General features: G+C 38.2%; 1 protein-coding gene across 1 annotated transcript; it reads left to right on the plus strand.

Annotated features, from left to right (window-relative positions):
- Positions 1 to 412: 412 nt before the first annotated feature.
- On the plus strand, positions 413 to 2,710 carry LOC145093457 (RNA-binding CRS1 / YhbY (CRM) domain protein). Its single transcript, XM_079031587.1, has 4 exons — positions 413 to 653; positions 757 to 1,045; positions 1,168 to 1,569; positions 1,679 to 2,710. The coding sequence occupies exons 1-4, from the start codon at positions 580 to 582 to the stop codon at positions 2,612 to 2,614; spliced, it is 1,701 nt and encodes a 566-aa protein (XP_078887713.1). The 5' UTR covers positions 413 to 579; the 3' UTR covers positions 2,615 to 2,710.
- The last annotated feature ends 8,800 nt before the right edge of the window (positions 2,711 to 11,510 follow it).

Here is an 11,510-nt window from a genome sequence, read left to right on the forward strand (position 1 = left end):
TAAAAAAATTTAACTAAATCCATTAATATTGCAAATATTATGATCGATCTGAACACAAATACAAATTGACTTATCAGGGTAATTACCTTTTGTTTTTGTTTACATCTAGATAACTTCTTTATATAGACATCTAGGTAACAAATTTTTTGAAAGTGTTCAAATATGACAATTATGACTGGTAAACCTGCTACAACCGGTCGTAAGGTCATATATTAATACTTTAAACAAGTACGTTATCTAGATGTGTACGGAAAAAAAATTAGTTATCAGAACAAACCAAAAAATTAATTACATTGATAAGTCAATTTTCTTATATTATATATATTATATGGATTATTTCTATAATTTACTTAATCTTTTAAATTTATTTATATTTTGTATAGGATATATGCGTCATTTAACCAACGATAGACAAAGGCACTTTTGGGGGCCGAAGAAGCTAAAACCCTGGATGAAAAACCCCAAAATTCATCAAAAATTGATGCTGTTAGCCAAATCATAGAATCAGCCATGGAAACGAAACTATAGCAAGCTCACATCTTCCACAACAATCAGTTCCTTATTCTTCTTCTCCGTCCAATGTTTGCTACAAAAAACCTTCAAAAGCGCTGTTTTCAAACCATCACCTCCCGTTTCATCACCAATTGCTCCAGGTACGTAAATGCATATATAACACTCTGCATATCCAATGACTTTAATCGAACTAAATTTTATTTTATTTGATTTGCTTGATTGGTTGATTGTTTATGTATTCAGGGATGTGAAGTTGTTAAGAGGTGCGAGTTTCCCCAATATTACACCAAGGTATGCTATCGATTCTAGTTTTGTGATTAGAGACGAGACATTTCTGAGTTCAATCAGCTCGCGGAATTGCTTCGATGGATATCGGACGTATTCTACTTCTAAAGGTCGGAGTATGAGGAGTAAAGTGGAGATGCGAATGAAGAAAGAGTCTGGTAAAACCCTAAGGGAGATCAGGCGAGCTAAGAAGATACAGAAGAAGCTGATGACGGATGAAGAACGCCTCATTTACAACCTCAAAAGAGTACGTTTCCATCTTCCGATCTCCACCACACTAGTCAATTACAAAATACATCAATCAAACCTTCAATCGCTGCATTCATAGCTTCGTTTTTTCAACCTAGAAGTTTTGTGTCTATTTTTCAGGCTAAGAAAAAAGTAGCGTTGCTTCTCCAAAAACTGAAGAAATACGAGCTCCCTGAGTTGCCACCTCCACGACATGATCCTGAGCTATTGACACCTGAACAAGTTCAGGCATTGAAGAAGATTGGTTTCAGAAACAGGAATTATGTTCCAGTTGGTGTTCGTGGAGTGTTTGGAGGCGTGGTTCAAAACATGCATATGCATTGGAAGTTCCATGAAACTGTGCAAGTTTGCTGTGATAATTTCCCCAAAGAAAAGATCAAGGAAATGGCAACCATGCTTGCAAGATTAAGTGGTGGCATTGTAGTGAATATACATAACGTGAAAACAATCATCATGTTTCGTGGAAGAAATTACAGACAACCCAAGAATTTGATACCTATCAACACCCTTACAAAAAGAAAGGTTTGACTTTACTCTGTTTGACTTATCTCAGTTTACAGTGTCTTAAAACTCTAAAGTCACCTACTTCTGCTTGTGATTTTTGATTATTTTACTTTGATATCACACACAGGCATTATTCAAAGCAAGATTCGAACAAGCCCTTGATTCTCAAAAACTAAACATAAAGAAAATCGAACAACAACTTAGAAGAATGAATGTAAACCCAGATGATCCAATTGCAATGGCTAGCATACAAAGAGTTGCATCAACGTTTTTCAATGCTATTGACAAAAGAGAAGGAAGCCCGTATGTGTTCCATGGTGATAATAATAAACCTAAAGAATTAAATGGTTTAATGATTAAAGAATCAGAATCTGGTGAAGAAGATAGTGATCAAGAGGAGCTTGATAAGTTTATAGCAGAGATAGAAGATGCAGCTGATAAAGAGTGGGAAGAAGAGGAAGCTGCTGAGAAAGAGGAAGTTAATAGGATTAGGTATCTGTATAGAGAAGATTATGATGGGAGGTATACGAAGCCTGATATGGGTAGAAAGGCCCCACAGAGGGGTGGGGATAGCGAGAATGATGAAGATGATGAAAATGACGAAAATGCCCCTGGTTATGTGTATGATGGTGTTCCAAAGGTGGAGAGATGGAAAGAGGGTAGAAATGGGAAGTTTGGTAATCGTGGGAGGTTTAAGGGAAGAGATGAAGGTAGTGGTAGTGGTAGTGAGATTGATGAGGTTGATGAAGATGACGAAAATGCCCCTGGGTATGTGTATGATGTTCCGAAGGTGGAGAGGTGGAAGGGGGGTAGAAATGGGAAGTTTGGTAATGCGGGGAGATTTAAGGGAAGAGATGAAGGTAGTGGTAGTGGCAGTGAGGTTGATGAAAATGACGAAAATGCCCCTGGTTCAGAAGATATGTTGGATGAATTGGAAAGTGTTATGTTTGAATCTGATGAAGAAAATATGAATAAGGGGAATAATGAATCAAAATTATTTTCAAAAACAGAAAGCAAGGTGAAAACAGCAAAAAATAAGGATGAAGATTGGGATAGTGATTAAGTTTTGATGAATTATTTATGTCATGTTTTTACTTTGAATGATTATTTTTATTATATCTGGTTTTATTTATTATTGAATTTCTTGTTATTCTTGAAATATTACCTGTGAAACCTTGGGTTTGTTGATTAGCTCACTTGCAAAAGTTGGTGTTATTTGTATTCTAATGTGTTACCATTGGATATACTTCATCGGTTAATTGCAAGAAAATCCTTACTTTTTGACTGTTTAACTCTAGTATATATTTTTTCAATAAAGCCTTGTAGTCGTAATTATCTAATGAGATGGGGCCCAAAATTTATGGATTTTTATGTAATACTTCAAAAGCAAAATAGTTTAGGAAATAAATTATCAAATTAACGTTACATTCGGTCATAATGATCATACATTTTTAAAAATTACAGTCATAATGGTCATATATTTTCAAAAATTACGTTATCTAGACGTGTACAAAAAAATATTACTGTAGGGTCTGAAAGGTGTTGCGTCTTGGGCTCGATATTTAGTCTATTTAGTCTCCGGATTGGGCCTGTCCATCCGTGAGTTATTTTCTAGGGTTTTGTATTTATAGGTGCTTGCATGCATCTTAGTACGAAGGATTTGGAAGTCAATTATTCTGAAAGATTTGATTCTTATTTGTTTTGTAACCCTAACAGCCTCTACAGCGGGAGTTCTTTATCGAGCTCTGCTGAGGCTTGAATCTACTGAATCATTCGACACATTTTGATTCATTTTTGTGTTTTATATTGTTGTTTTTCGTTTTTGTGATTAACCTGTTAGAAGATCTAAACGATCAAAGAGTTTCTTAACTCATCAATTGGTATCAGAGCAGGAGACTGTGTAATTCATACACATCTCTTCTGTGAAAGAAGTGATTAGGGTTTATTCCGCATTTACTGATATTTATTGAGCCGTCACTCCATAATTGACGTATCTCATTATTTATTCATCTTGCCCTAATATTACGTAATACAAGTCTGATCTTACAACAGGTTAAACGATCAAGCATGGACGATTCTCAATCCAATCCTATCAACATCTCAAACATTATAGGATCTACAACTAAGATTCCAATTCTCTACACTCAAGATTACGAGGTTTGGGCGCATCACTTTGAAGACTACGTCATTGGATCTGAAGATAATGGGTATTTGATATGGGAAGCTATTGTGTCTGGACCATTTGCTCATTCAGGAACATCCAGAATTATTAAAACTCAAAAGGAGTATAATGATTTGTTAAAAGATGTGAAAGATGTTGCTCAGGACGAAAAGGAGAAGTTTCAGTGCAACATCAAGGCATTGAGACTGATTCGATTCGCTCTTCAATCTGACATGTTTAGATTGGTAAGTTCCTGCAGTACAGCTAAAGAAATTTGGGATCGGCTGCGAGAGCTGTATTCTACAGATGAAGATCTGGAGCACTCAATTCAGACCTTGCTTCTGTTTGAATTTGGAGAGTTCAAGCAAAATCCTGATGAGTCTGTTACACAGACGTTTGATCGCTTCAATCATCTTCTCAGCAAGATGATCAAACATGATATTGAAAGGAAGCTTATTGAACAGAAGGTCACTTTTCTGAATGGTCTAAGATCCGAATGGAGAGCTGTTGTGTCAACAGTTAAAGCACACGAGCAGTTCAAATCGTACTCGCTGGCGAAACTGGTGGGAATTCTGAAATCCCAAGAAAAGATTGTGCTGCAAGAGAAAAGCGTGGTTTCTAGTCTGGGGTCTCTGGCGCTTCTGTCCAAGGGTAAAAGTGTAGAAGAAGATGAAGAGGATCTTAATCTGGGAGATCACGATCTGACAGCCGAAGACTATGCTTTAATGGTGTCAAATCCTAGAAGGTTTATCAAGAAAAAGTTTCCTTCCAACAAAAATCGTAATTGGCAGGGAAGCTATAGTTCCGAAAGAGTGAAAGATGAACCGAAGGTTGAGGAGTCGAAAAAGGAAGCAAAGGGTGAAGCTGACTCTGGTGTCAGTTGCTTCTACTGTGGGGGAAAGAATCACTACGCAAAGGACTGCGTGCTGAAGAAGAAGAAGGCAGAGAAAGAAGAAGAGAAAGATGAAGAAGCAAGTCTTATGAAAAGACTGGAAGAGATAAAAAGGAAGAAGGTTGCTACTAATTCTTCTATGAATGCTCTTATTGTGCAGGGTTCGACAGAGGATGACGAGTTCGGCGGCGTATAGGTGTGGTCGATCGACTCAGAAGATGATGAGGTGAGAAAGCCTTCTCATGGAAAAGCTTATGTCGCAAAAGGTGGTGAAACCGGTGGAAGATGTCTGATGGTGACCGATGTATCTCAGATGAGGGGATACAACACTAATGGTGGAAATGAAGAGGCCAAGGAGCGAGAGGACTTATGCTTTACATCAAAACCTCTCAGTGTGCAGATCAGTGAACTTGATGAACTGATCAAGAAGGTACAATCTGTTTTTGTTTCGTTTAAAATTCCACAAAAATCATATGAAAAGGAATTAAATAACTTGAATTCAAGAATTTCAAATCTAGATAGTTGTTTAACTCAAACACGGGTCACAAATTCTAATCTAACTGACCAAATAAGCAGGGTGTCATCCAAGAGTGAGGAGCAAAGGATGTGGATTGAGCAGAAGGAGTTGGAGCTAATTAAGTCTAGGGATGAAAACATTTATTTGCAAAGAGACAATCTGAAATTGTTAAAACAAAGGAATGTTTTTTGTTTGATCGCTAAAAGGCTTTATGCTAACATTACTCAACTGCATCTAAATTGTGAAATAGGGCAGAAGATACATCGCATGATTCTTCCATTCCTTGAGTTTAAGGAGGATGAAATCGATGCCGAAGCATACAACTGTGAAAGTGTTGTATCTTCCGATGATGTTAATCCTACTTATATGTATGGTCTGGACAAAATAGAATCTTTTATAAAGTCCAAAGACCATAAGGACATGCTTAAAAATCTTTTGGATGAAAATGATAAGTTGAAACTTAGGACCGAAACCATACAAAAATTCGACTCATTAAGTACCAATTTAAGTTCAGAAAACAAAATTGATGTTGAAAATGCATCTGAACTTAATGAGGACGATGATATGAGTGAAATTTCTGTAGAGGATGAAGTCGACTGTTCTGAGTTTGTCAAGAGCGAACCCGAAAACCACAAAAACCTGATTTCTGAAAATTCTGTGGAATTCGCTCGTTTGTCCAAAACTAAGTCCCCAGCCCTTAAAGAAAAGGCCGTTGTGTTTCAGAAGGTTAGAACTACTCCCAATCAGGTGTATAATGTCACAGGAGTAACCGAACATCAAACAGCCGAACTCACTGCCATAGTGAACGAAGATAATGCAGATGGCTGTGATGAGTTTTTCTGGTCAGCACCTATAGACAATGCAGACGAAACGGTTGGTCTGTCGGAGCGAACATCCTGGAAGACCAAAGGTAGATATGTGCCCGAACCGCTGAATAAGCCTACCAACTTTGACGTACCAAGTACAAGTGGCACAAAAGAAATTCCTGAAGAAGAAGTCATCTCCACAAGCGAAACCTCATCTATAAAGAGTGAACCGGTTGCCAAGAAGCTGAAACAAAAAGCTAATATCCACAGACAACCGAAATAGGTGAAAAATCAAAAGCAGCAGAGAAACCTGAGATACAAGAAAAATCTCTCAGAGCGAAAGCAGTTTTGGTGCTCTCAAAACCCTCATTACTCTTACCATGATAAAGATTCTAAGTTAGAGAGAAAGACTTTCGTGCCACACGATGAACAGAACCGAAAGGATAGGTTCGGTCCCGAAAGCAACAGCAACCGAAAAGCTAGTTTCAGTCCACCAAATAATAACAGGCAAAGACCTGATTTCACTCCATCAAGCTTTTATAATAAAAGACCAAGTTTCGGACCACCAACCAACAACACCCAAAAATCCAACTTCGGCTCATCATCAAGCGGCTACCAAAGGTCCAGGTTCGGTCCCTCTAATGACCACAAACGAAAGGGTCATTTTGAACCCCAAGTCAGGAAAGACTCTCATTCTAATTTCTTTTCCTCTAATTCTTCTCATTCTCAATCCCCTTCTAAACCCAATTCTGTTCCTACACAAAATTCAAGATCATCAACGAACTTGAAAGGAAAAAGGAAGATTTCCTCAGCCAAAGAAGACCGAAAGCAGACTAAAGTCCATACCCCAGAATCTGAATCCAAAAAGCATGCAACTAATCCTAATAAAATCAAAGTGTTTACCATTAAAATAAAAGATGAAACAACCTTAATAAAACGAACATATCTTGTTGATGTTTCTCTTATTACTCCTGTTCCTGTGAAAGGCTCACGTGGACCCAAGAAACTTTGGGTTCTTAAATCTGCTTAATTTTTGCAGGTTATTAGTGACGAGCAGTTTGACAAAGAATGGTATATTGACAGTGGCTGCTCACGTCACATGACAGGAAGGAAGGAATAGCTAAGGGAGTTTCGATCACTTCAAAATGGTGGCAATGTCAAGTTCGGTAACAACTCCTATGGAACAATAAAGGGTTATGGGATGATAACCAATGGAGACTTCACAATAAGAAAGGTGGCATACGTAGAAGGATTGCATCATAACCTCATCAGTGTATCTCAACTGGTGGGAGGTACCGGTCTCAAAGTTTAGTTCGACAACGAAGGCTCAGAAATTATAGAGAAGAAATCTAACAAGGTCATTCTCAAATTAGATCGAAAAGGCGAAATGTTTCCTCTGAATCTAAGACCAATCAAAGGGAATCCAGCCATATGTCTTTTATCCAAAGCTCATTCAGACGAAAGTTAGTTGTGGCACCGAAGGCTCTCACATCTCAACTACAAAGACATCAACAAACTTGTCACCGGAGGTCATGTTCGGGGTCTTCCATTTCTCAAATTTGATCGAGAACACTTGTGCGCTACATGCGAAATGGGGAAACAAAGTTGTCAAAGTCACCCATCAATTATAAACACGAAAGTTATTGAACCACTTGAGTTGCTTCACATCGACTTGTGTGGTCCAACATCAATAGAGAGCATTGGCAGTAGCAAGTATATTCTTGTTATTGTTGATGATTTCTCACGTTTTACATGGGTATTCTTTCTGAAGCACAAATCTAAGGCCACTCCTAAGCTAAAGATGTTTATCAAGCAGGTCGAAGTACAACTAAGAAAAGTCTTTCGAAACATTAGGAGCGACAATGGACTGGAATTCAAGAACAAAGAATTCGAAGACTTCTTGGCAGAAAAAGGAACCAGTCATAACTTCTCAGCCCCTTATACGCCTCAACAGAATGGTATTGTCAAAAGGCGAAACCGATCCTTGTGTGAGGCAGCCCGAACTATGCTAAGTTTTGCTTCTCTTCCCTTATATTTCTGGGCTGATGCTATTGCTACAACATGTTTTATGCAAAATAGGTCTTATCTCAATAAGCGTTTCTCTCTCACTCCTTATGAGATCATCAATAACAGGAAGCCGAATGTAAAATTCTTCCATGTGTTCGGTTCAAGGTGCTTCATCTTCAACTCCAAAGAACATCGTAACAAGTTTGATGTTAAAGCTGACGAAGGAATTTTTCTGGGATATTCTCTTACTTCAAAGGCATACCGGGTTTTAAATAAACGTTCTAGAAAGATTGAATAAACCTATTATGTAACGTTCGATGATAATTTCGTCAAGAAACTAAAGACTACTGAAGAAGCAATTGGAGAGATTTTCTCTCAAACAGGTCAAGTCACAACCACGATTGCTAATTTATTTGATCAGTTCGTAGACTTATTCGATAAACCTGAGAAAGCCACTCTCTCAGAAGCCAAGGCGGCAGACAACAAAATCGATCATCTGAAGAAGATTGTCGAAGATGCAGCCAATGAAATGGGAGAAGGAGAACCAGTTCGAAACGAACCTCCTCAGCACGGTACTTCAGTTGAGGGGGAGAATCAATTCTCTTCAAATCAACCGGACTCACATTTTCAGGGGGAGAATTCAATCCCTATAGCACCCGAAAGTCCTATAACACCCGAAAGCCCGGCTACACCCGAAAGCCCGGCTACACCTGAAAGTTCAGTAGCACCCGAAGGTCCAAATCAAACTGAAGATCCAAATGATTCATCATCTGTCGAGGGGGAGAATCCCGACATGTTCTATGATGATGATATTCAATCCGAGTTGGAAGAAATGGTCAACGCTGAATTGGATCCATCCTATGATCCAAACTTTCCTCCTCTCACTAAATGGACCAGAGATCATCTTGTATCTCAGATAGTGGGTAATGTATCTGAAAAGGTCCTAACCCGATCTCAAGTGAAGGCAAAGCAAACCTCCCTATTCTCCAAAGTAGAGTTCTGCATGTATAATTCCTTCGTATCCAAAGTTGAGCCAAAGACCGTCAATATTGCTCTTGATCATTCTGATTGGGTCCAAGAAATGCAAGATGAACTCAATGAGTTTGAAAGAAATAAGGTATGGCGTCTCATTCCAACACCAAAAGATGCCTCAGTCGTTGGTCTCAAATGGGTATTCAGAAATAAAATGGATAAGGAGGGAAATGTGATTCGTAATAAAGCTCGTCTTGTGGTGAAAGGATACTGCCAGGAAGAAGGAATTGATTATGAAGAAACATTTGCTCCGGTAGCAAGGCTGTAATCAGTTCGAATATTTCTTGCCTATGCTGCACACAAGAACTTCGAGGTCTACCAAATGGATGTGAAATGCGCCTTTCTGAATGGAGAACTTGAAGAAACGGTTTACGTGGAGCAACCTCCTGGTTTTGTGAATGAAAAGCATCTAAATCACTGCTACATTCTAGACAAGGCAGTTTATGGTCTGAAACAAGCGCCTAGGGCATGGTATGAAACACTAACTAAGTTCTTAAAGATGTCTAAATTCAAACAAGATTCAGTTGACCCAACCTTCTTTCGTAAAAAGGAAGGTAACCACCTTATGATAGTTCAATACTATGTCGATGATATCATCTTTGGCTCAACGAATCCTAGCTTAACAGCTGAATTCAGAAAGCTGATGGAGACTAAATTTGAAATGAGCTCAATGGGTCCGATTAACTTTTTCCTTGGTTTAAACATTAGACAAGGATCCGAAGGCATCTTTATCAACCAGGAAGCATATACCAAGACTCTTCTTGCTAAATTCGGCATGATGGGAGATTCAAAGGTCAAAGTTCCAATGGCGTTCGACACCAAACTCACACCATCCTTGGAAAAAAACGGCAGTCGATATAACGCTATACCGCCAAATGATTGGTTCCCTGATGTACCTCACAGCTAGCAGGCCCGATATAATGTTTTCTGTGTGTTATTATGCTAGGTTTCAGGCGAATCCTCGTGAACCACACATGCTAGCAGTGAAAAACATACTCCGATATCTGAAGCGAACCACCTCTCTCGGTCTCTGGTATTCCTCAAACTCAGGTTTCTTTATTCAAGCCTACTCAGATGCAGACCTTGGAGGATGTGGTTTAGACAGGAAAAGCACGACAGGAGGCTATCAATTCCTCGACGGGAAGTTGGTGAGCTGGCAATCTAAGAAACAAACATGTGTTTCACTGTCTACAGCCGAAGTAGAATATATTGCAGCCGCTTCTTGCACATCTCAAGTGATTTGGATCCAAAGCCAACTCCGGGATTATGGACTCAATATGAAAAAGATCCCACTATACTGTGACTCAGAAAGTGCAATTAGGATCTGTCATAATCCAGTGCAACATTCCAAAACCAAACACATTGCATTGAGGTATCACTTCATTAAAGATTACATAGAAGACGGAAACGTAGAGATTCATTTTGTTCGAACTACTGATCAACTGGCTGACATCTTCACCAAAGCTCTTCCTGAAGCAAGTTTTAATAAAATTCTACAAGGGCTAGGTATGATGGAATTGGAATCAGTACCAAAAACTACTTCTCAAAACTAAAAGTTGGAAGTGAAATGAACCGAACGTTCGGGTTTGGTTCACGTAAGTGCCGAAATGAACCGAACGCTCGGGTTCGGTCCTATTCACTTGTCTTCGCTTATCACTTAAAGGTAGTTTCTTTGGTTGTAAACTTTTTGTACCCTTATTTCTCAATTATTTCTCTCTTATTTTCCAATTCTTTTTCTTTTTCAAACATTTTTTTTAAACCGAAATGAACCGATCGTACGGTCTATTTCAGGTTCGGTTCCATTTTTTTTGTTTGTTTTATTTTTGTTTTTCTCTTTGAACTAAAAACTCCAAAAATATTTTTTTTGTTTTGTTTGTTAATTTTTTTTATTTTTTTATTTTTTTTATCATTTGTGGATAATCAATGGGGCAGGTATTGTTCTCACATCTTTTAATAGTTAAGTATCCCTAGAAGCATACTGTTGTATGTTGTCCAAAGCCTCACCTAATTCTGAATAATAGCCTTACTGACTTGGTATATAAAAACCTTGTCTTCCCAATTAGGCTATTATATTTATTCTAATCATGAGCTACCTTACTCTCTTCTCACATGAGATAAGAGTTTTCTGCTTGGTCCTTATTTTAACAGTAGAGGTACTTTGGTTTCTTTACACCATCTCCAATATTTTTCTCCATCCTATTCGCTTCATACACGTAACCCTTGAGACTCTCAGCAATTACCACTGAGGTTTATGGTTACACAATTTCTGTGTTTATGATCTTAGCTTCGTGCCACTACGTGCTAAGTGAAACCCACAATTCAATACCTACTATGCATTGATGGTGAACAATTAAATTTGCTCTAGTTTTCACTAATGAATTAACGAATTCACCCATGGGGCTGTACCTTGAAATCTCTAAATTTTCTTTTTGTTTGATTCTTATGAAATTGTTAAATCCCATAACATTTCTTCCCTTAGAATCCAGTTTTAATTTTTTTTTTCTATGAGATTTCACCTAAAAGTATTTTCAACATGCCACTTAA

Source organism: Lactuca serriola, chromosome 3, assembly GCF_051521515.1.
Source record: "Lactuca serriola cultivar US96UC23 chromosome 3, Lser_US96UC23_V15, whole genome shotgun sequence".
Classification (NCBI taxonomy): Eukaryota; Viridiplantae; Streptophyta; class Magnoliopsida; order Asterales; family Asteraceae; genus Lactuca; species Lactuca serriola.

Coding starts and splice junctions, on each gene's coding strand:
- LOC145093457 (XM_079031587.1), top strand. CDS start 580: ATGTTTGCTACAAAAAACCTTCAAAAGCGCTGTTTTCAAACCATCACC. Junction 654..756: donor TTCATCACCAATTGCTCCAG/GTACGTAAATGC, acceptor TTATGTATTCAG/GGATGTGAAGTTGTTAAGAG. Junction 1,046..1,167: donor TCATTTACAACCTCAAAAGA/GTACGTTTCCAT, acceptor TCTATTTTTCAG/GCTAAGAAAAAAGTAGCGTT.